Genomic DNA, 23993 nt, shown 5'->3' on the forward strand with positions numbered 1-23993 from the left:
GAGGTGGGTGGGTTCTGAGTTGCAAATTCAGTCCAAGTCATTGGAGGGAAAAAAAATCTGAGTTGAGTCTAAGTCACCAGTGTGACTTGATAGTGAGTCCCACATCTCACCTGCTTATTGTAAAAGTTCCTGCAGACTGGCCTTCTACTTCTAAACAAAAAGATGGGCCTGGAAAGAACTGAAACATGACTGAGACCAAGAACCTAGGACCAAGCACCACCTGCACTACTAAAATGGCGCATACATAGAGTTTGGTATCAGGCATCACTTGCAGGCAGTAAACATTTCCTTGTTTTGCACTAAAACTCCAAGAATATCCCAGCTGCCAAGGTTCCTCTGGGAGTTGTAATCCAAAAAAGTAACTTTGCCCATCTGAAGTTTCATCACTCTGGAAACTTGATGCGCATGACTTTTCTGGCCAGAAAGGGCTTAGCAGAGAAGTGGTCCATCCAGCCTGCACACCAAGAAGAAGCCCTGTTCATTTACTCTACAGAACCAAAGCATCTCAGTGAAGAACATTTTGTTTCATCCTGTTTCCTTGGTTATTTTTGTAACTTATCTGCTGATCAAAGATTTAAGGCTGTTAAGCAAATCCATTTCATCTTTGGTTGGTGAAACACTAGGATGACCAGGTGCAACACACAATGCATTTGTTGATTATCACGTTAACTCAAAGACTTGTCTTCATGTTTCAATCAGAGTTGATCACAACCTCTTGTGTTACATCCTTTGTTCAATGCCCAGATGCTCTACAGAAGGATATATTACAAAATTAAGGCCGTGTGGAAAACATTCTAAAAATGGGAACAGCTGAGTCTTATATACAGCTGTAAATTAATATCCACAAAATATAGAAGCCCAAAAATAGTCTAGCAATAGGCTCGAACGTGGATTCATTTTCTCCTCCTTCCTGAACTCACCAGTAATTTCGGGTAATTCACTCCATCTCTGGCTCAGTTCCCCTACTGATGACACAGGGAAAAATCTATCCTATAATGGTAAATGCAAGGCCTGATTTCTACAAGGTTGTGTTTCAGGGTTGAAAGAGCCAGAGAAGTGACAGCTTCTAGTTAGGATGCCCTTTGCTCATAAGATCAGACCAGAGTTTGGGAAGAGTTATTGTTTTGGACTACAGCTGCCAGCATCCCCCAACCAATATAGCCATTTGAGGTTATCATTTAAAGAAAATAAGGTCTGGTTCAGACATGAGTAAGATCACTGCACAAAAGCAGAGATACTCTACCAAAATGTCTAAATTTCCAGCCCTGTGGGCTATGTCAGGTGATGCATATTAATTCCATGGTTACACCAGGTAAATGTCCCCCTGTTTTCTCGACTCCTTTACTCCCTGAGCAGTCATGTGACACCATATTTTTCCATTTATAAGATGACCCAAAGTATAAGATGATCCCACCCCCTTTTTCTAACTCCATATTAGAAAAAGCAGGGATCAAAGGGCTCCCTTTTTGCTAAGCCCTGTGCCCTGCAAAAGGCAAGGAAAGTGGCTGGCAAAGTGACTGCCACTTTTCCTTGCCTTTTGAGAAGGCACAGAGCTTAGCAAAAAGGAAGGGAGCAACCCCTCCCCTTCCTTTTTGCTAAGCCCCATGCCTTCGCAAAAGGCAGTCGGAAACAGCTGCCTTCCATGTATAAAATGACTCTCAATTTTTTCTCTATTTGTTTAAGGAAAAGGTGTTTTATACGTGGGAAAATATGGTATATATCCCAGGGTGTACATTTTGCTGTGTTTTTGAATTACCATAACATTTCCCTAAATGTTATGTGATATAACTGGCTACACTTTGGTACTGGAATATTTTCCTCAGGGTTGTTTATGTCTCTGGGGCCCCCTTTTTAAAAATAATTTTGCTATATCGATGTTTCAACATCATTTACTTGATGGATATGAGTTTCTCTGCTGCATTTGTGCCTCTTGTAGCAGAGAAACTCATAGTCAGACTTTGTTTTCATTCCAGCTCTACCATGAGGTCCCTAAGAGGAAAACGTGAAATGGCTCAGGGGAAGGAACACCACAAGGTGGCTTGCCATAAAAAAAAAATTAGTACAGCCATGCACACAGGACACCACTATAGCTGTTGCACAATTAATCCTGCAACAAAAAAGGTAGAAGCCTCCCAGTGGACAGGATTTGATGCAAAGATAGCATGGAAGGGGAACAAAAGAATAGATAATGGCCATGCGTGGTCTAAACCCCCAAAAAGGGTTGAAATTCACAAGGAGCAACTCAGAAATATTTTGCTATTGTGACCGCAGCCCCAGTTACTTATCTGTGGCAACATTCTATAAAAGGCTCGGAATAATGTGCAGAAAACTGGATAGCAAGTCTACTTTTCCTCTTTGTCTGACACTTTGTCCTATTCCTTTCACACCTCACCTGATGAAGAGAATGTTCTCCTGAAAACTTACACAAGTGCATACATTTTCCACACTTTCCTATGCCTTTTTCATTGGCCTATTAAAAGTGTCACCTTGGTATGGATTTTGGGATCTGTTTTGTATCAGCATAGCTATCCCCACTTTTGTTTTTGATTTTATGAGTGTTGCCCACATAATTATACAGCTCAGCCCTAGCAGCTGAAATAAAACTGGTTCTGAAATTGAGCCCTGGTGACCACTGGGGCAAATTAAGCTCTAGATATATGAGATTAAAAATTGTGCCATTTCTTGAGCTTTAGGGATCTAGCAAGTCATAAATCTAAACAACAAAAAAGCCCAATACTTCTGCTTTAGGTCAGTACTGACAGTCACACATCCCAATTCCCAGGTAACAATTGCTTTAAGGCAAAATGAGAATTAATAATCTAACTTTTAACAAAATTAGGACATCTTTTGAAGGAAGTTTGGGTTTGCAAATTCCCCAGGTAATGGTTCCAATGGGCACATCTGCCCATCTCTCTTAATAACAGTAGCAGCCACTATATGACTGATGGCAAAATGCAAAGCACATTAATAAACTGACCTCCACTCTCGACGTTGCAGCTGTGGCCTTGGGCAGCACCGAAGCAATGTGTGTCCCTTTTCCCTTCTTGATCAGTGAAATAAATGAATCAAATAAGAACTAGAGAAAGCCAACAAAATGTATATCAGCATCGAGAAGCAGCACTCCATTCGTATCACAAACGGAAAGAGTTAGAGGAAGAGTGGATTTTATGAGCCAGACCCTGCATAGTATCAGGGTCACACTGCCATCAGTCACACCATGGTAATTCCAACAACCACATATTTTTCATATTGCATAAAGGTACTGTGTGGTTCCTAATTGTATCCAGGAAGCAAAATAACAAGCATACATTTGTAATAAGGAAAATCTGTTTCTTCCACTAAGTTTCTTGTCCTCATAGGTTGAAAAGATGCCAATCACCCATGTCCAGAGTCCTGTGAAACATACCCAGAGGTTTCTGTAGAGACAGCCTCTTATGGTGAGCAATCTCCATTGCACAATGGTTAAACTGCAGTACTGCAGTCAAGCCTTTGCTCATGACTTGAGTTTGATGCTGAGAGATTCAGATAACTGGCTCCAGGTTGACACAGCCTTTCATCCTTCCAAAATTTGTAAAATGAATGCTCAGCTCTCTGGGGAGCAAAGTGGTCTTTTCATGATTATGTTGTAAACCACACAGAGAGCTTTCCTATAAACCACTATAGAAATTGAAACGATAATAATGATTTATTCACCTCATCGGATGAGTTAGTCTGCACTCAGAGGAGCCAAGGAAAGGTGGAGAGTGTCTGCCCCAAAGAAATCAATGCATCAGAGAGAACATTATTTTCAAAAGTAATTCAAGTGTAGAAATGGGGACGTTGGCATTTGTATACCAATATGGATATCCCCCATGCAGCTGGACCTTATGAGGGGCTGGTCCCTGGGGCCAGACTGTTCACTCATGCGTCCTGCTGTGGTGCCAGTCTTGCTCGTTCTCCAATGGCACCTAGAGTACCACTCTCTTCCTTACTCGGCTGGCCACTCCAGGCAGGAGGCAGGCGGACGAGTCTCCTTGCACGGCTTCTGAGTGGCCAGATGAGCTGGAAGAGAGCAGCACTCTGGGCACCATCGGAGGATGAGCAGGACCAGCACTGCAGCAGGATGCGTGAGTGGATGGTCTGACCCCAGGGTCCGGACCCTCATTAGGCCCTGTTGTGCAGGGATATTTGTATTCATATACGAATATCCCCATCTCTATTCAAGAGAGCCAATTTTTACCCATTCTAGCTCTACTTCTACTGTGGCCTCCAGTTATATTTGCTTACACCAAGAACGATGAACTTGCAGCTTTTCAGACATTTTTGGACTGCACTTTTCATCATTCCTCAACATTGGCTATGCTGGCTAAGGCAGATCAGTGCTGGAGTTCAACAACATCTGTACAGCTGCAAGTTGCTTAGTCTGCCCTAGTTATAGAGTGTTGACCAAGATGACCTTTTGTAACCCTTTCCCCAAATCCTTACTAAAAATTACAGATTCCAGTGCTGGTTTTTGCCTATATATTAGCATAAATAGGCAGTTTGCATAAATTCTATTTTTGCTCTCATATGCACAAGATTTGAAATGTTTTAGTGCAGCATCCCAACAAGATCATCCCTCTGGAATTTGCCTATTTAGCATCATTACAGCTCTTTCTAATTAGGTTGTGAGCATAATACATCTAATTAATAATTAACCTAATTAATGGATGCATTGTATCCCAAACCAACCAGACACCCAAGCTCTTAAGAAGCTTAAGGCACACATCTAATCCAATTTGCAGAAAAATCTTCACACAGATCCGTGTGGATGTTGTGCTGATTTACCACAGAGGTTGATCTGGAACAGTCATTCTCAACCCTTTTTTTGGCCATGGCCATAAAGACAGTATGAAAATATACAGGCTGAATCAATATTGTATAAGTCACATAACGAACCTTATAAGGTGGTGTCTGAAGAATTGTTCCTAGTCTGTGGTCCCTTTCAAATGTGCCCGGGCCCCCAGGGGTGCATATGGCCACCATTGAGAATGGCTGTTCTAGAAAACAGTCATATAATTTCTATGGAAATTCAATTTCATTTGTGTGTTCCAGTGGGCAGAACATTAGGATTTCATTACACTGACATCCCATGATTTCATTAAGCAACCCTGGACAAGCCACTCCTGCCCCACATTAGCTCTCTGGTTTATCTGATATTTTATTTATCCCCATCCACCCATCTGAGTAGCAGTTTTGCATCCAGGCATGCCAAGGGAAAGGTGTTACATTACTTATTAGGTTGTCCTCATTCCAGAATGTTCTAGCTCTTTCTTTTACATAATCACACCAAGTTTTCACTACAACTAAGATTAAGGGAGTATGTGAATGTGGGATGGATGATTAACCCCCTTGTACAGGCTTTGATACAGTAGGTAAAAGTAGAGCTAGGGGATACATGTCTCCCCACTTCCACAACCATTGCTGCTTTCTGCTTTCTTCTATGTTTTAAGATTTGCTGATAGCTTCTTCTTTTTTTTGCAACATCCTTACTTTACTTGCTATGGATGTCTTTGTATGCTCCATGCGTGCCAGTGCATCACTCTGATTTCTACTTGGTTGGGCGCAGGCACACTTGGGAAGCCAGGCTACTGACCAGGGAAAATAGAGGCCAACTTCAGCCTGAACGTGCCTGTCTGCTGTGTGCTGCCCCCTCCATCCCAGTTCATTAGCATTTCCTTGATGGGGAAAGATAACTTTCCACATTTTCTGTTTTCATTCCTTCCAGTCCAAGAACATGCTACTATCTGCAGAGATCCAAGAACAAATTGGTCCAGGCCACCTCCAAATCAGCTTGCAGTGGGTCTTATTTGTGGCATATATTTGGGATACAAATTGGTCAGGTGATATTCACACACTCCGAGTTTTAACAAAAAAAACCCAATAACCAGTAATTAACATGTGGTTCCACACACACCCCTGGTAAGTATTCTTTCTGGTTATCTCCAGTGAATTCTGAATAAGGCAGGCGTGCCCTACCTTTCCTTGTTATGTATTCTGGTGTTGTTTAGTCACACTCCCCCTAACTACTCAACATCTTGCTGTAGGCATTGCTATGAGAAGTCACAGACAGGGGATTAAGCTTCATTTTCAAATATGAGAACAAGAAATTGAGTATGTGGATAACTCTACAATTTCAGAAATATAAAAGTAGTCAAAATGTATTCCAAAGTTAATAAGTCTTTTTTTTTCAAAGAACAAAACCAGGTGCCTTTCAACAATACAGAGCACCTCTATTTGCATAAATTAGACATACAATGTGCTGGGCCCAGCCCAGCCTATGCAGACTGTACAGTTGAGTTACATGAGTTAACTTTTCTAGGGAACTTTTCTTCTTAAAAGAAACATCAGAGACAATTGAAAGCATACAAAAAAACCCAGACCTGTATCAGCCTTTCCCCAACATGGGCTTCTAAGGTCTTGTTGGGATGTAAGTCCTCTCACCCCCACCCAGTGTGGTCTGTGATCAAGGACGATGGTCAACTGGAGCCTAATACCAGGCTTGAGTTTGTGAAGACCTGGACTAGGAATTCCATATCATCAGGTTTCCTTCTCCCTTGTTCCTTTGCCATATGAGCTGCATAAGAATGTTACTACAAAATGTTTCCAAAGGTTCCAAGCTTTAGCTGGTCAGCCATTCCTTTCCCATGCTTTAAATTCAAATATGTTTTACAAGAATCTTCCCTTCACAATACCTCTGTGTCTGTTGGTCCTGGATTGCCTTCTGGGTAAAACTGTGCTGTAAAAATTGGCTTGTCCTCATGCATAATTCCCTGAAATGGTTAAAAAAGAGAGAGAGGTTACTTTGAACTTTCTGGGGGGAAAAGAGAGAGTGTGATTAAAGCACCACTGTTGGCAAATCATATAACTACTTAAGGTTAAAAGACGCATATAACACAGGGGCTGAAAAACATATATTCTAGGTGGTTCACAAAATAGGTTTTATTCACTAAACTCTTAAGAATCTAAATTCTCACTTATCTTGTCACACATGACAGCAAGAAGCTCCAAAGGTATCCTAATTTCCTAGACAGATGAGGCTTTTTTGCATTAGTCCTGGGGTAAAATTTGCTTGTAAAACCAATTTTTCCTGGGTAGATGGGGCTCGTTAGCTTTGGAAGGCAAACCATCTAGGAGAAGGAGAACTCGGATTTCAAACCTCCACTGCCTTGTGGCTATATCCACCAACGGAAAAGGCTTTAGGAGTTAACCTCGAGGCACACTCTGGAGCCGGAGGCAGTTCATGTCGTTCTGGCAACTCCTGCAACATTGCTGGAACCAGTTGTATTGGCTCTTGCCTTTCCATGGGACTATTTCAGTGACGTGGAGAGGGGGGGGTTTTGCTGCTTGGGTAATAGCCTATCCTCCATATTATTTGACCCAGGCTTCGTGATCTGGAGAGGACACTTCAGCTTCTCGTACAGCATCAAAATAACACGGGAAGTAGCAGTTATCGGTTATAAGTCTTTGCTTGATTGGCATAGAGCATGACGCCAGGGGCTACTTCCAATGGTGGGAAAGGTCATTGCACCTCATTAGGAAGCTACCGCATGCCTTAAGCTGGGCAGCCCCCATCCACTAAGGTGCTGCCTTGCCACGGTCAGTTAACCACATGGGGTGTGTGGGATTTAGGGTGAAAGCCGACATGCAGACGGTCGGATTCCAAAAGATTTCCTATATGGAGAATTAGTGCAGGGAAAGCACCACAGAGGGAGACCGCAGCTGCTATACAAGGATATCTGCAAGCGGGATCTGAAGGCCTTAGGAATGGACCTCAACAGATGGGAAACTTTAACATCTGAGCGTTCAGCCTGCAGGCAGGCGGTGCAGCATGGCCTCTCCCAATTTGAAGAGACCTTTGTCCAGGAGGCCAAGGCAAAGAGGCAGTCCCGAAACCAGCAAAACCAGGGAGCTGGACGGGGGACAGATTGTATTTGTCTTCAGTGTGGAAGGGAATGTCACTCTCGAATTGGCCTTCTCAGTCACACTAGACGCTGTTCCAAGTCCTCCATACAAAGCACGTTACCATAGTCTCTCGAGACTGAAGGATGTCTACGGAACCAATTTTTGCACAGAATGCACAGAATGATGTTAACCCCTATGCTGTTGTACAGATTTTTGAAAAGTCGAAGCACTGAATTGATTATTTATGACTTTTTGGTCAATCAGCCATTTTCTCTGTGCTTGCTGTGTGCATGTTCATGAACCTGTGTGTTTTGCTTCATAAAGAGACCAGTTTTGTGCAGAAATGCTGACGTTTCTGTTGGGTTTTACCAAAAGATACATTCTTCAGAAAATTGTAACTTCCAAATGTGTTCCTGAAGGATGGTAGCAAACCACACAGCACTGGAGCATAGAAATAAGAACAACCTTAGAACTGTAGAACTGAAGAGGACCCTATGGATCATCAAATCCATCCTCAGTCAAGGAGGCACAGTGAAGGATTAGATCCCCAACCTCTGGCTCCACAGCCAGGGAACTAAACCACTGGGCTATCCAGCATTTGCTTGTTGAGACAGTTTATTGAGACCCAACTTCTCCACAAACATATCTCTCTATGGTGTAATATGAAATATCTAATCTGAAATTTGGAAACGCTGTGGAAGTTTTTTAGGCTATAGCTTTCAGAATGATATAGCCAGATTGACCACTAACCTTGCTGACTGATGGATTCTGGGAGTTGTAGTCTAAAGAAATAACTTTGCAAAGCTTTGATCAGCCTGAAGGATGACCTCAAAAATCTGGCCTGCTACTCTGTGATTTTAAGCTGGCCTTCATAAAGGCATTGTTTGCTGCTATCCCTGTACAAATAACAACAATAATAATAAATACTTGTGTGCCATGAAGTCAATTCTGACTTACGGCAACCCCTTTCAGAACAGATGCAATAAATTATGCAAAAAATTTAATTAAAGAAAAATAGTTAATTGAGGGATGCGGTGGGGGGATATACACACACATGAGGATTCATGAGGTTGACATTTTAGGTAAAGCAGATGCAAGCACATTATCTAGTGAGCTTCAGCAAAGGTACAGTTCATCTTCCCTGTCTCATCAAACACTTCACAGGTACCCAGAGAGAGGGAGGAAGGGTCACCTCATTTGTCTGGTCATTTGCATTCACAAAAAGAGGCTTCCAGCCAGGAGGGAGGGAGTTGCTGTCGATCGCATAGCCATGATTCTGAGCAGTAATGAAAGCCTGTCCATTCATCATGTTCACGACCGGCTGATTCTGTCCCCTAAAAACAAACAGATGAAAAGAAAAGAGATAGGAAAGGGGTGGTGTGGGAGCAAACAGTGTGTGTGAAGGGCAACGGGAGATGGCAACAGTGGATTATGTACGGAAGCCACACAAGGAGAAGTTTCAAGCTAAAGCAAAGTCACCTTTTCACATGAAATAAGAATATCCCAGGGGGGGAGGCAGGACTCACTGGCATCATCATTTAAGGCTAATGAGGGCCTGCCAGTCACTGGCCAGAATCTTACTGGTGTTGGTTCAAGGTTTGTATAACTTGCCTTGGCTCATTGTGGCTAATTGACAAGGTGCCAGTGTGTGTCTCTGTCTCATGTGCGATTACATACCTGACTGTGTAACTGAGATGTGTCCACACACCTCAGCAAATCCCCAAAACTAGTTGCCACGAGTTATATAATAGCAAAAATCAACAGGTTTACAGCCACCATGAAAGATAGAGAATCACTATGTTCAGCCAGCAGAATTTTATAGCTTTATATAAAATGCAATGATAGAATGAAAGGAACCCACATGCCAACATCACCTATGCAAGAGGATTTTGGCCCCTGCACAGTACCAGACAGGAGGCAATAGCAAGGATGGATGCAGTAAGAAAGAAGCTACTAATGAAAGCTACAGGGTCTTATTTCTGAAATGGACTTACTTAATTCTGAATAAAATATTAGAGAAGGGTCTTTACACAAGGGAATATGTATTACGGGATATTCTAGGACTATTTTAAGGACTGTATGGAGCCACTGTTCTAATTATATAAGGCAGGGATGGGAATCTGTGGCCTTTCCGATGTTGTGTCACTACAACACACACACACACCGCTTCCCTCAACACTGGATATGCCAGTTAGGACTAATGGGATTTATAGGAGAAAAAGCATCTGAAGGGCCGCAGTTGCCTACCCCTGCTATAAAAGTATATTGCTCAGAAGTATCTTTCCACTTCTGGAAAGTCCCATTCAGAAAAGGCATCTGAAGGTTGAATTAACTGCTTCCTCATTGCAGCTTCTACTTTTGCCATTACTACAGCAGCAACATTACTGATAAATACCATCCTGATCTCCTTAAATAAACAGTTCCCATCCCTGGATGGGACTGGGATTTCTCTCTCTTCTCCTCTTTTAAAAAAATTCGAAATGGCAATATGTTAATATAAAAGAAAGAGACGGGCACGGTACCCCTGAAAAGCCTCAGTGATGCTTTAAAACCATTCTTAGCAGACAGGTTTGCACTGACAACGGTGCTTTGATTCAAAGGCATCAGTACAGATCGGGGCGGAAAACAAATGGGAAGAAAATGCAGATGACGTTGAACTGCAGTGGATTAACAACGGCGTTGTCTGAATTTCTAATACAAAATGAGTGAGCAAAGATGATGATTCCAGATCAAACTGTAATGTGGGTTCAACCCATTCTGGTAACATTAATAAACCACAAGTGCAGAAAATGTTTTTTTTTTTCGCCCTTCACAAAGACTGAATATTCGTAAAAGCTCTTCAGTGAAGCATGTGGAAGTTATGATTCAAGCCATTCTTTTGTCTTATCCTTTCTTGTTGATTACAGAGTTGTCTAGGGCCAAAGGGCTGTTCTTCCAATGGCTGCCTGATGCAGGCAGACAGCAGCACCTATATGGCAGCACAAAGGAAAGGCTTTCCATGAAGTTTTTGGTCCATCTTTTAGTGCTCCTGAACAATCTGTAAGCCATCTCGCTCAGCTGAGCATCCTAAGATTTAGGAAAGCTTTGAATGCACTTCCTTCTGCAAGGATGGATGGCAAGTTTATAGGTGTTCCATAACATGAAATACTTCAGCAGATTCCACTCAGAAGAAGCGGAAAACAGTTTGCATGTGATTCTGATATGCAATTTTTACAGGAGGCAGGGAAGCCACCAAAACAGGGACCTCCCCTCCTCCCCACAGCTGTCTCTCATTGCTGGACCCCTGTCATTATTTGAAGGAAAGGCACTTTTCACAAGTGCATTCTATCTTTTCCTCTGTTTAGGTCTCTGATAGTTCAGCTGCAGCTATTGAGCCAACAATGGCTTCAGGAAGTTAACAGGCCACTGGCAATTCATTGGGCAAAGGGGAAACATCTAACATGCAGAAGAGAGAAGTTACTGAAGAGGTTGGACAGGTGCAGGGGCTGGGTGTGGGCTAGAGCCTTTGCTGATATTTTGAGAGCACTCTTTGGTATCAACCAGCCTGGGAATTACCTGTTGCTTTGTTATGCAACCACAGCCTATCTCTGAATAGTCCCATAACTGCATCTCCACTAGCACTATAAGTTCGAAGTAAAGCGGGGAAGTTTAGCTGATGCTTTTCCTTCCTTCCTTCCTTCCTTCCTTCCTTCCTTCCTTCCTTCCTTCCTTCCTTCCTTCCTTCCTTCCTTCCTTCCTTTCCTTATTTATTTATTTATTTATTTATTTATTTATTTATTTATTTATTTATTTATTTATTTATTTATTTAACTTATATGCCACCCAAACTACCCAAAGGTCTCAACAATTTGTCATCAACATCGGCACCAGACAAATCTGACTCGGGATGGTGTTCCATAGTCTGGGGGCAGCTGCCTAAAAGGCCCTTTGTCTACGAGCCATCCCTCTTACCTCCTTGAGCTCTTTCAGGAGGGTCCCCTGGCTAGATCCATCCATCCATCCATCCATCCATCCATCCATCCATCCATCCATCCATCCATCCATCCATCCATCCATCCATCCATCCATCCATACATACATACATACATACATACATACATACATACATACATACATACATACATACATCCTGGTGGCACATGCTGTTGTGAAGAATTTTTCTCTTTCTTTCTTTCTTTCTTTCTTTCTTTCTTTCATCAGCACCCAGGGGAGCTGTAATGACGGTGCCTGAGCAGGAGGAGGTGACATGGCACTTTGCTTCCCACTCCAGATGTTTAGGCTTGAACTGAACAGCTGCCTGCCTTTAGATTGTCTCTTCTGAATGGGATCAGCAAAGGTACCTTGGAGCTTCATATCTTAGTTTTACCATGAAATGTACTATCCTTTTTCTTTCAGTGATCTTAGCATTCTGCTAAGCGTTTCTCCTTGACTTTTTTTCTAGTATTACCACCAACTTTGTACAGAAAGCCTAGAGTCAAACTAATTTCTTCATTACTGAAAGCAAACTATAGCTGTTTATAGAATATTTCCCTCCTTCTGAAAGACAACATTCATAAGGTGTGTCTGCAGCAAAAAAAAAACAGTTATGCCATCAGGATATGGTCAGTTACCTAGAAGACTGCAGCTTGGCCCAATTTTATCTTTCTTGGTTAAGTTTTAACAACTCTTTTATGTTGTTTTATATGCTTTGACATGACTAATTTTAGATATCAATTGGGCCAAGCTGTTTTGAGATCCCAGTCCAAAATAAATTTATTTATTTATTTATTCTTACAGAGAATAAGGTACACACTACTGAGCGTCATAATAGATAGAGCTAAATGTGGCAACCAAAAAAAATCCTATTCAAGGACACTTAAATCTTATATCTGTAATTAGTTGTTCAAACCATTTGCGGTTGCCCAATTGCATTTTCGGTAATTTCTCTTATTGAAGAAAATGCTTGTTCAAATTATAAAAGATCCATGTATTGGATTCAGTTTGCTCTACCTAAAAATTTTACTCTCTGGAAAGTGGCTGTGGAGAGAATGAAAACTGAATATAGGTACTGTAGTGGCACTGAAAATATGGGTTGGAGACAGATGGACCAGAGGGACATGTAGAGAGACTACGAGCAACATTGACTTCCTTTCCTCTTTTTTAGATGTTTTGCCCAAGATCTATATGGATTTTTCCCTCTCAGCTTTTATCAAATACTTTCGATATATTTTTGTTTCCACTTCTGCCCCTGTCTTATCATAGCAAGGAGGGCGCTTCAGTTTAGGGTTACAGGAACTCCTTCTACCTACTCCTTGTCCAGCAGCATGGATTAAGAGTCTGGTCATGGCACGAAGGGATGTGGGATGCTCCAGATGTTGTTGAGCTGCAGCTCCCATCAGCTCTAGCCCATACGGCTACTGGAGAGGAATTATGGGAGATGCAAGCCAAAAAGGAGCTCCACAAAGGAATGACAAGCGATCATATGTGTTGGTGTTTGAATCTGTAGTTCACAACTGGCAGATTTCTATAAAGTGGACATGTCTCCATACCTGTTGGCCATGGGCATTTTGTAGGATGAAGCCCCTGCTGCTAGGCCAGTGATTAGGTTTCCTGAACCAATTCCAAACAATGGCTCCTGGTGATCACTCTCTAGGACCTGGATGGGAAAAGATTTTCATCAGCAATGTCTTTCTTGTTTTCTCTTTTCTTTCTTGTATCATTTTTTTTAATCACCATATAGTTATATGTATTGTTAAGTGGGGTCTGCAGGATTTGTAAGTTTTAATTTGTAAACTGCCCAGCATAGTGCACACACTAATGGAGCAGTATATAAATTACATTATATTATATTTATATTAAATAATATTAAATTGCATTAAATTAAAATAGTCTCCTTTTAGTTTTGTTCAATTTTATATACACAAAAAAATTCCAATTCCAATCAAGTTACCAACCTCTTTCTTGGCACTAATTTGTGCCTATTTAGCAGGTGGAGGGCAGACACAAATCTTACCAGGACAATTTTCTGTCTCAAAAAGCAATGGAAAACAGACAAATGCTGACCTTAACTGCACTTTCGTTTTAAAGGCGTGAGAGTCTCTGCAAGTCACAGAACAAGCAATCCTAATTTTTCCCTACAATGTTGTCAAGTGTGAGAACTGAGAGTTAAAAGAATGTTCAACTCCCCAGGTTACAGATGACCACAGAGCAGTGTGGGAAATGAAGGGTAGCACCATTTTGAGCAAGATGTTGATAGGGCTCCCCGTGTACATTCTCTACCTTTCTGACATTCCTAATGAGCTCTTGTGCTCGTGTTGGATCACCAGGACCACCGGAAATGAAAAGCCCATCGTAGTCCATCTGGGTGAAATCATGATTCCAAGGAACCAGATGTACTTCAGCTCCTCTCTGTCAAGGAGATAGAGAAGAAAAGGATTAGACGATTAATGAATGGAAGATGTATAATGCAACTTGGCAGGATGATGCTGGGGTCTGAATTCAGGAGAACCAGGTTCAGAGGTCTGGTCTGCTGTGACACTCTGCTTAGCCTCCAGCATAGGAAGATAGGAGACCTACCCCTCCCATCTTCAGGCGCCTGAAGGATGCCCCAGGGCAAAAGGAAGACTGCTTCCGCTACCTAATACATAAACAAGATTTTGGGCAATATTATTCAATTTAACCAACCTTAGAAGGTTATAAAGTTAAGGACATATTGGCAGCAATCCTACATAAGTGGGATACATCGGGACTATTTCTGCGAAATTTATTTCTCAGCTTGGCAGGTCTCTGTGGGCAAAATGAATGGACACATTCTGTACTCCATTCTCAAGCTTGAGAAAAACATATCAGATCCAAAGAGAAAGTAGAATTGGCATGGAGGCTCATGTTTTTAAATACAAAATACCTGTATCACTGTTCCAACTCTTGAGGAAACTCCCTTTGGCTTTCACAAATCAGCAAGTCATGGTTTCTACCTAGTTTGGCATGCTCTGTGCCAACTTTTTAAATGAGTTCTGGGGGTAGAGGGAGGAAGGAAACTGTTTTAAATATATATTTACCTTTACTAGTAAACGAATAGCATTCTGCTTTAATCCACAGTCCACAGCCACAATTTTGATTGGATTTCCTTTGCCATATACTTTGACGGCCTGTTGATATATTAAAGGGAGGAAACGACATTGTTCTTTGCCAATTAGTCATTGATTACACATGCATATCAAGGTTTGGATGACAAATCCCAGATACTGGGCCAAAACAGACAGATTTGGACATCCGAAGCTAAGCAAAGGTAAGTTGAATCACTCTGAAATTAAAACAGGTTTTCCCAAAGTTCTGAGAGTTAATTTAGAGGCACAGAGACATAGATAGGAACAAGAAAACCTCAATCTCAACCACTGAGCAAGAGTTCATGGGATTGGATGAAAGCTTTAACCCCAACCCCTGTTCCAGGTTTGGAACAAACAAGGAAGTTTTCAAATCATCCTTCCCCTACTCTAAGAATTCTAATCGGAATTGTTGGAATGGGGATAATGTAAAGCCAAAAAGCAAAAAAAGCAGAGTGTGCTGCTTATACTGCATACCACTTTGTAGAGCTTAAAGCTTTTCTCTGGGCAGTTTACAATTTTTTATTAGTCAGGCTACACATTGCCCCCACCCCCTTGAGCGTCATACTCCATTTATCAACTTCGGAAGGATGGAAGGTTGAGTCAACCCTGAGCTGGTTACCTGAGTCCAGGATTGAATTCAGTTATGAGCAGAGTCTTCACTTGCAGAACTGCAGATTTACCACTGTGCAACGAGGCTCCTGGGAGAAGCTTTGTGCATGTGTGTGCACTCACACAAGTATGTGTGCACACTCATGCACAGGACGATACACAAGTTAAGCCCCTAGCAACTCCACAAATGTCAAATGCAGCACACAGGATGGTGAAAATAACCCATCCCTAATTCAAAGGCTCTGCTTGCAACTGTATGCTGTGCACAAGCTCTGCAAAGGCAGCCTGAATGAAATGCTATCCATCTATTCATTCCATTAAGGAAGAAGCACTTAAATTTTCTTTGGTTTTGGTGCTGTCAGCTGAGAAGAAAATAAAATGAATCCTTAAATAGTTTTTCATCCATCCTAACTCACTAACTCCTGCATTTATCCTTCCGACATGTTTCAGGTTTCTTATTCAGGGGCATCTCTACAATGTCTGCATCCCAATTTCCCACAAAACCTCGAGCGGATTTTTAGCTCCATTTAACTTTAAAGGTGCCTAGAACACAATAAACTTTAAAGGCTCCTAACACACAAACACATACACCCACAACCTTAGCCCCCTCCAAACATATCCTTCTCGAATGTTTGCATGTTTCTTCCCAAGGGTCATTTCTATCATGTTTGTCTTTTCCATACTGATTGTCCCACAAAATACCCCAAAGAGATAAATAAATCTTCTTAAAAAACAAAAACAAAGGCTGCTCTTCCATAAAACTACCTGCACTGGTCTATCTGAAATTCAGTAAGCTTCTAAGAGAGTACTAAGCCTGAAAATTTCATCTAGTCTTCTCAAGACTCAGAAACATTTGATGTGTGTGTTGTTGTTTTTTTTTAGTTTCCAATTAGAGTCAAAGGGGAGTGACAACACTTCAGATTTCTGAAGTGAGATTCTGATTTAAGTTGAACATCTTGGCCTGCAAAACAGCTCAATAAAAGGTGCAACCACACAGAAGGTTGATGCAAACTTCGGCATACCACACCACACCCATTGAATCACTGCTACCATTTACACAGAAATGCCTCAATTATACTCTGAACATGCATTCCAAGGGGCCATCTGTCATATGGTCTTCCTTGCCAACTCAGCCTTCTCTGCTGTTATCATCATCCTCTACCCTACCATTTTCACTTCCCCTTCAACGACTATCAGCCTTTACAGCAAAAAGTTTTATAACACATATGTATTATGTACATACATAAATACTACACTACAAAATTCTAGCCTATAATTAGGCATTCAAATGTCTGCCTTTGAAAAAGACCTTCACCAAGTGAAATAGCACTGAATTGGCAAGACATGGCAAGCACTGGAATCAGTACTGGAGATGGTCACGAACTGCAATTCAGCAGTTTGGCTGTTTGGTGCCCACACAAGTGTTCCGCAGGCGCAACACACTCCCCTCTCCTGCCTCCTCTGTGCATTCACCCATTCCTTAGGTGATACACCCTACCTCCTTAGTGTGATTGCCCACTCACTGATCGCAGCACACATTTCCCATATGTTTTATTCACATAGACCATGAAGAATAACAAGAGAATGTAAATGTGTTCCATAGAATTGATTCTAATAATCCAGTGACCACAGGACTCAGTTTGTTATGTGCTCGTATCAAATCAGAATTAATATAGTGATGAAAAAGCCACCCATATTGAAAGGTCTTTTGCATGGGGAACGTTTGCATCTCGCACATGAAATCACACAAAAGGAAAGCTAAACCATTAGCGTGAAACAATTCCTGATTATGGGCCATAGTAAGATCTTTTCCTTTGTTTGATCCATTAAAATGGTAGGAATTTTTCTGTTCCATTCATTAAATTTACAATAGTTTGCTAATCAACAATTATTACAACTTAATATTTCACACAAATGAAATATTACAACATTTTTCTAATTTCCTAATTAAATTTCAATGGTAATATTGGAACAATTTAATTTTATTCTATTAGTGATGTGGTAGTAATTCACTACAAACTACCTGTCATTAGGTTCTCTCACTATAACGTAAGTATTATTTTTATTATTATTAAAAAACACCAGACACAGTCAAAATTATAAAAATATTTACTGGTATTATATATAACAGATACAACTTTTAACCAGAAACCTAAGTATCTGTTTAATATTAATGCAGTATGAGGGCTGTATCTAATATTGCCGTTTTTGGGGGCGCTGATGGTGTGATTTCTGAGATCTGCAAATGCAGTGTGAAAGTTCTTGATATTCTTCCCAAAGCCTCAATGGCTACGGGGACCATGGAAGTGTGTTTCATCCACAAACAAGATGTTTTGATTGCCAGGCCTCTTTACTTTGTTAGTTTTCCCAGTTCTTAATTTACAACTCTGGCATCCCCTGGAATTGCAATGTCAATTATCCAGACATTTCTTCATTTTATTATGACCATGTCTGTTGTGTTATGTTCAAAGTGTATATCTGTTTGGATCCAAAAATCCCACAGGATCTTGTCTTCCTCATTTTCATTTTGGAAGCTGACAAGTTCTATTTTTTGCATAGTGACCAGTGCACTCATTTTACCATTCTATCATGTCTAACTTTGTAATCTGTTTGTGTCTGTTTGTGCAATCTTTGGACATTCGTATATGAGGTGTGACACAGTTTTATCTTTTTCTTGGCACAGTCAACATTTGCTGTTAGCACTAATTCCTTGGATCTTAGCTTTCATCACATCAGTTTGGAGTGCTTGTTCTTGTGCAGCAAAAATCAAGCCATCGGTTTCTTTCTTAAGGGTCCCCAGTCATGCTCATGTTGAATTATGATCATGTTTTTCATCAATATTTCTCAGGAGTTGTCCATATAGTGATTTATTTTTCCAGCTCTTTAGTTTATTTTTAAATTGTTGTTTCTTATATTAAGCCTTTGTTTCTGTTGTTTTCAAAATATTCTATATTTTCATTGATTTCAGGAATTTTTCTCTACTTCTACTGATATAATCATTTAGGCTTCTTTTTTCTCCCTCTACTACCTGCTGTATTTGCAGTAATCCATGGCCTCTGATTTTTTCTGGTATACAGAGGTACACTGTCTCTGAATATGGAAGTAATTTTTAACTATTATGGTTAGTATTCCTCAATTTTATTTTGTTATTAATTTACTGATATATTTCAGATCTGTCTTATATCAATAGATCAGTATTAGAGATTGGGACAAATCAAAAAAAAATGTGATTCATTTTGATCCATTTTTCATCGAAGTTAACGGATCAACAAAATATGAATATACGAATATTCTTCAACAAATCAACAAATTGATCCATCAATTTGTCTACACTTTAAATGGCTGTAACACTGGTCCCGGTGGCCTAGAGACACCAAATTTGCAGCAAAGCTTCCTCAGATGCTTTTCTACATCTTGTGCCAGTTTGGTGAACATTGGATCATGGGCCCCTGAGTTATATACTCACAAAGAGAACCCCCCAGGAAAGCTCCCTCCAGGTACTTATAGAATTTCACAACGGAGCTTCCTATGTCTTTCCCCAACACACCTGCCAACTTTGTTGAAGACTGGATATCAGACATCTGAGTTATTCACCCACAAATTGGGTCCCCCTAGGAGAGTTTATCACACAGAACAGAAGCCCATTCTTCCTACCAGCCGCTGATCATCTGATCAGAAGCCAATAGGCAGCCACCCACCCACACACCCACACACAGCCAGCCTCCCCAAAAGCCTCCCCCCACACTCCCTTCCTTTCCCTACCTTAGCCACCCCACTCCCACCCCCTTATCTTAATAGCTACTCCATCAGGCCTCCACAGCCATGGTGTGTAAAAAGGGAGACCGGCTGCCCTTTGCAAAGATGGCAGCTGCGGATTCCTTTACGGTAGGGAAGTTGCAGCTGCCTTCTTTGCAAAGGGCAGCCTGGATTCCCTTAAGGCAGGCTAAAGGAATCCAGGCTGCCCTTTGAAAAAATGGCAGTTGCAGCTTCCCTACTCTAAATGAAGCTGCAGCCACCATCTTTGCAAAGGGCAGCAGGTCTCCATTTCCATGGCTGTGATGCCAGAAGACCTCAGCAGCAGCAATTAAGGTAAGAGGGTGTTGGTAGGGGTGGGGTGGCATGGTGTGAGGTCTAAGGTAGGGAAAGGAAGGGGGTGGGGTAGGCTGTGGTATTGAGTGGCTGTGTTGGGTGGTGGCTGCCTTTCTGGCACCAATCAGCTGATCGGCGGCCAGTAGGCAGAATGGCGGGGGTTTTTTTAATACAAAGGATGAATAAAAATGGGTTAATATTCATCCCTTTGTATTCGTGGGGGTCTCTAGAACCCACAAATACAGATTGACAAATATTTAACGAATCGGCTATATTCGTCAGAAAAACCAATCCGTTTTTATATTCGTCCCCATCTCTAATCAGTATAATTCCTTTAAAAGAATTAGAAACAGTCCTAATATTTCAAACCATCTTGGGGGGGGGGGGAACTAAGTTTAACCATTCAAGCCGAATAGAAACCAACACAGTGAAAGACCAGAGACCAAAGTATGATCCCAAACGGCAAGTGCTCAGGTTTTTACTTGGGACTGAAATAATGGTAATATTGGTGCCAGTCAATCCTTCTAAAGGGGGGCATTCCACAACCAGGGTGCTCTAGCCAAGAAATCTCTATTATTGTTCCATCAAGCTATCTAGCCTGTTCTTTTTTAAAAAAATCTACAGCGGATGCCACATAAGCCAGCATCAATCTTGTGCCAGTAAATTCCATATAACTTAGGAATTGTGTGAAGAGGACTTTTGTTTGGCTTGCTCTTGAGTCTGCTGCCCATAAACTTCATGCTTTTTATCACTGTAAACTAGAGAGTTTCCTCTTTCAATGTCAAATTGGAGCCATATTTGGATGTTCCTCCATATTGCTCCACAAGTGTTTAGTTGAGAACAAATGGTTAAAGTTATCCAGGATGCTGATATTTTAATACATTTTGCACCTTTACTCCTCCCTTCTGGGTAGCAAGATTGTTTTCCAGCAACGAGCAATTCAGCAATCTTCTTCCTCATGAAATTCACCGAACCTGAGACAGCTGCAGTTTTAAATGCATACTTTCCCCAAGCTCACGTCTGATCTACTGCTGAGCAAACTGTTTTTATTCTTTTAATAACCCCCTTTTAATCAGGCTCTTTTAGCACACAGATATTTCACAGCTGGAAGGCTTCATGATAAGGTGATCATCATCTCCTAACTGAATCATTTCACAGGTGAACTGCCACAATTCAGGAGGAAAACAGACAATGCTAGCAGGGAAAGTCTGCTCTGAAGGACACCTGGATGCTATTAAAATTGCAGCCCTTCTCACAATTTAAATACAGAGCTTGACCCACAGTTCTACTGCAGCACACAACGTGGAAGGGTGCTGATAGGTGACATTCCAACTTCTTCAGTCCCACCAAACCTGAAGTCCTTAAACTAAAGCTGTCCTGTCCTGCTCTGGAAAGACTCCTTTTGCTGGAAGGAAAAGTGATTCACAGCCAAGGCTTCTAAATCTCTGTTTACCAACCAGTGGCTCCTGAAATGGTGTGGGAGTACAACTCCCAGAATCCCTCACTTTTAACCATGCTTGCAAGGTAATGCAAGTCGATAATAAAACATTTGTCTGACATTTTTGTCAACTGTAAAACATTGGCTGAAATCTGGTTGTGCAAATATGCAAGTTGCGCAAGATTTAGAAGTGATTTGCCTTCATTAAGAAATCTCCATATACCTTATCTGTTGCATGTTGAGTTGTGTGATTTGATATGCCACAGACAATGTTTACTAGGATTTCTTAACTTGCGGCAATTTGTTTCCAAGAGTTATGCTGTCTGCAAAACTGCACAGGATTTCAGACATTCTATTCTCCATACTATTCTATCCAACAGTAACTTATTATCTGCTATATACACTACAGGATAGTTAGGAAACTCATTTCTTTTGGAATGATCTGAGGCTTTTAATGATCCACACAGATGCTTTACAGAAATAAGAAAAGTACAGTATTTGTTTTCTCTATTTATTTAAAAGCATATTTATGTTGCTTTCCATTGTTAAAAATCTGAAAGCGAACCAATGCAATAAAACTAATGGTTAATAAGAATAAAACAACAAACAGGTACACCTGACTAAAAACAATTAATTAAAAGACTAGTAGTAGGCTTCACTTATTCATAATGAAGTGACCTATAAAGTATTTCCGATGGCCACTGAAAAATATAGATTATATATGAATATTTTGAACATCAAATTTGGCTGTTTAGAGCCCATGCTGTCAGCCTCTATTTTTTTTTGTTCCATTTTACCATAGAGTTAAGCACCACTGAATGCCACATTATGTAGATACAGAGAATGTAGTTAGGCTTTTTAAAAATAAATTTAAAATATGCCTAAAGTCTTCTTGCAATTTCCGTTACATGAAAATAAAACGTTTCCTGATGAAAAAGATTTAAATAGTTGTGAAGCATATGTAAAGCAATCATTTAATTCTATTTAAGCACACCTTCAACAAAGTAAGTTAACATGCTGTTTGAGTAATAAAAATTGTTCACTGGACTAAATAGCCATATTATTTTTCTTTCTTTTTAATTAACATCTGAGCAAAAACATCTGAGTATGGATATGGTTTTTAGAGATTCAATAGAGCTCCAAACAAAGTCAGAAATGGAGAATACAGTGGTGCCCCGCAAGATGATGATAATGTGTTCCATTGAAATTGCTGTTTAGCGAAATCAGCGTCTTGCGAAAAGCTTTTCCCCATTGGAATGCATTGAAACCCGTTTAATGCATTTGGGAAAATAGTCATTGTTGTGTGAAGATCGCCCATAGGGAAGCCATTTTAAATTGCTGCCTTGCGAAGCATTGGTCGGAAAACACACCAGGGAAGCCATTTTGCGTAGCCGCCGATCAGCTGTTAGAATCGTCCAACAACCTAGGTCACAGCAAAAAGCAACTGCCGCCGCTGCAAGGGAGACCAAGCAGGAGAAACTGGGGACTGCACTTACGAAAAAACTACCAAAGAAAAGCTGCTGCCGCCACAGCAAAAAGGCAAGGGAAACCCAAAATAAGTAAAGAGCAGCAGACGGGCGGGGGTGGTGGTGGTTGTAATGAAATGAGTGGAGCAGAGTAGCCAATAGGCAGTGGGAGAGGCAAAGCAGGTCCCCCCAAGCAAAGGAAAAGACCCCCAGTAACTCAGGAGCCGCCCGGCAGCATTAAACCACCACGCAGCTTTCCTCCCTTGCCACCCGCAATTTAAAGAGAAGCCCAGAGTGAAATTACACCCCAAAATCTAAAGCCTAGGAAGTCGGGGTGGCACGCTTCTCCCCGCTGCAGAAAACAGCCTCGATATGCCCACAAATCAGAATAACTTAGCCCAGGGAGGAAACCGTTGCCCCTTCACTCCTGTAGGTCAATGCTCCGCTGACCAGCCTCTGTTGCCACGTTCATTTTTCTGCAAAACACTGCTTGCTCGTGAGTAGGCATAGCGATTATCAGCAGTGCTCCACACCACAACTCACTTTCCTGCTAAGCTGCCCGAAAAGAAGAGGGTGTTCCGGAGAGGAAAGCCTCTTTTTAAAAAAGCGTCTGGCGAAGCACGGACCGAAACGTCATATAGCAAAATTCCCCCATTGGAAACACTGTTTTGCGAAGCGCAATGTGGTCGCAAAACCTCATCATCATGCAGATTTGTCATTTTGTGGGGTAATCGTCTTGCAAGGTACCACTGTACAACTCATTTTATTACAGAATCCTAGATTACATTCTTGAAAAGATATGGGGCTATGAATGTGAGCGGTATACTATCATGAAGACACCTTGGAAATCCTGAATTTCTCACTATAGTACTGTGAGAGAGAATGCTGGGACATTGAGACAAACTAGAAATGACAGAGCTAGCAAATTGGTTTGCTCAAGAGCCTGTTCCATTCAGGTTGCACGAGAAGGATCAATCAATTTACATTCAAAGGTATGTTCTCTACAAGTCCTGCTCTAACCATAAAACAGATGACAAGGTCTAATTTCTATATCAAACATTGCTGAAGGATGAGATGAGCCGAAATGCATCTCCCACTCAATGCTTCAAGCACTGATGTTCCAGGTGGTTTTAAAATGTGGTTCAGCAGAAAAAAGCTTGCTTTAATGAAGTATGAATGGTCAGAAAATTGGGGGAGAAGTGTTTTCCAGCATTTTTTTTCAGCTGCAGACACAGTCTGATTGATGTGGCCTTATCCTCTCTTCTGTACATCAACAAGATAGACCTATAGAGGACAACCTGTCCCCATCTCTACTAACTGAGCCCTACTTCATATTCTGTAGAAATCCTTATACCTCCAGACCAACAAACTCTTCATTAATGT

The 23993-nt window shown here is 41.2% G+C and overlaps 1 protein-coding gene across 1 annotated transcript in view; it reads right to left on the reverse strand.

Moving 5' to 3' along the window:
* Positions 1-23993, reverse strand: part of CPS1 (carbamoyl-phosphate synthase 1) — a 180345-nt gene that overhangs the window by 138548 nt on the left and 17804 nt on the right. The window contains exons 6-11 of the mRNA XM_078379197.1: positions 14961-15050; positions 14182-14310; positions 13452-13558; positions 9116-9257; positions 6714-6791; positions 2978-3076 (exon numbers count right to left, since the gene is read on the reverse strand). Of these exons, the coding sequence (XP_078235323.1) occupies positions 2978-3076; positions 6714-6791; positions 9116-9257; positions 13452-13558; positions 14182-14310; positions 14961-15050 (645 nt within the window). The remainder of the gene's footprint in view (positions 1-2977; positions 3077-6713; positions 6792-9115; positions 9258-13451; positions 13559-14181; positions 14311-14960; positions 15051-23993) is intronic.

Source organism: Pogona vitticeps, chromosome 1 (genome assembly GCF_051106095.1).
Source record: "Pogona vitticeps strain Pit_001003342236 chromosome 1, PviZW2.1, whole genome shotgun sequence".
Lineage (NCBI taxonomy): Eukaryota > Metazoa > Chordata > Lepidosauria > Squamata > Agamidae > Pogona > Pogona vitticeps.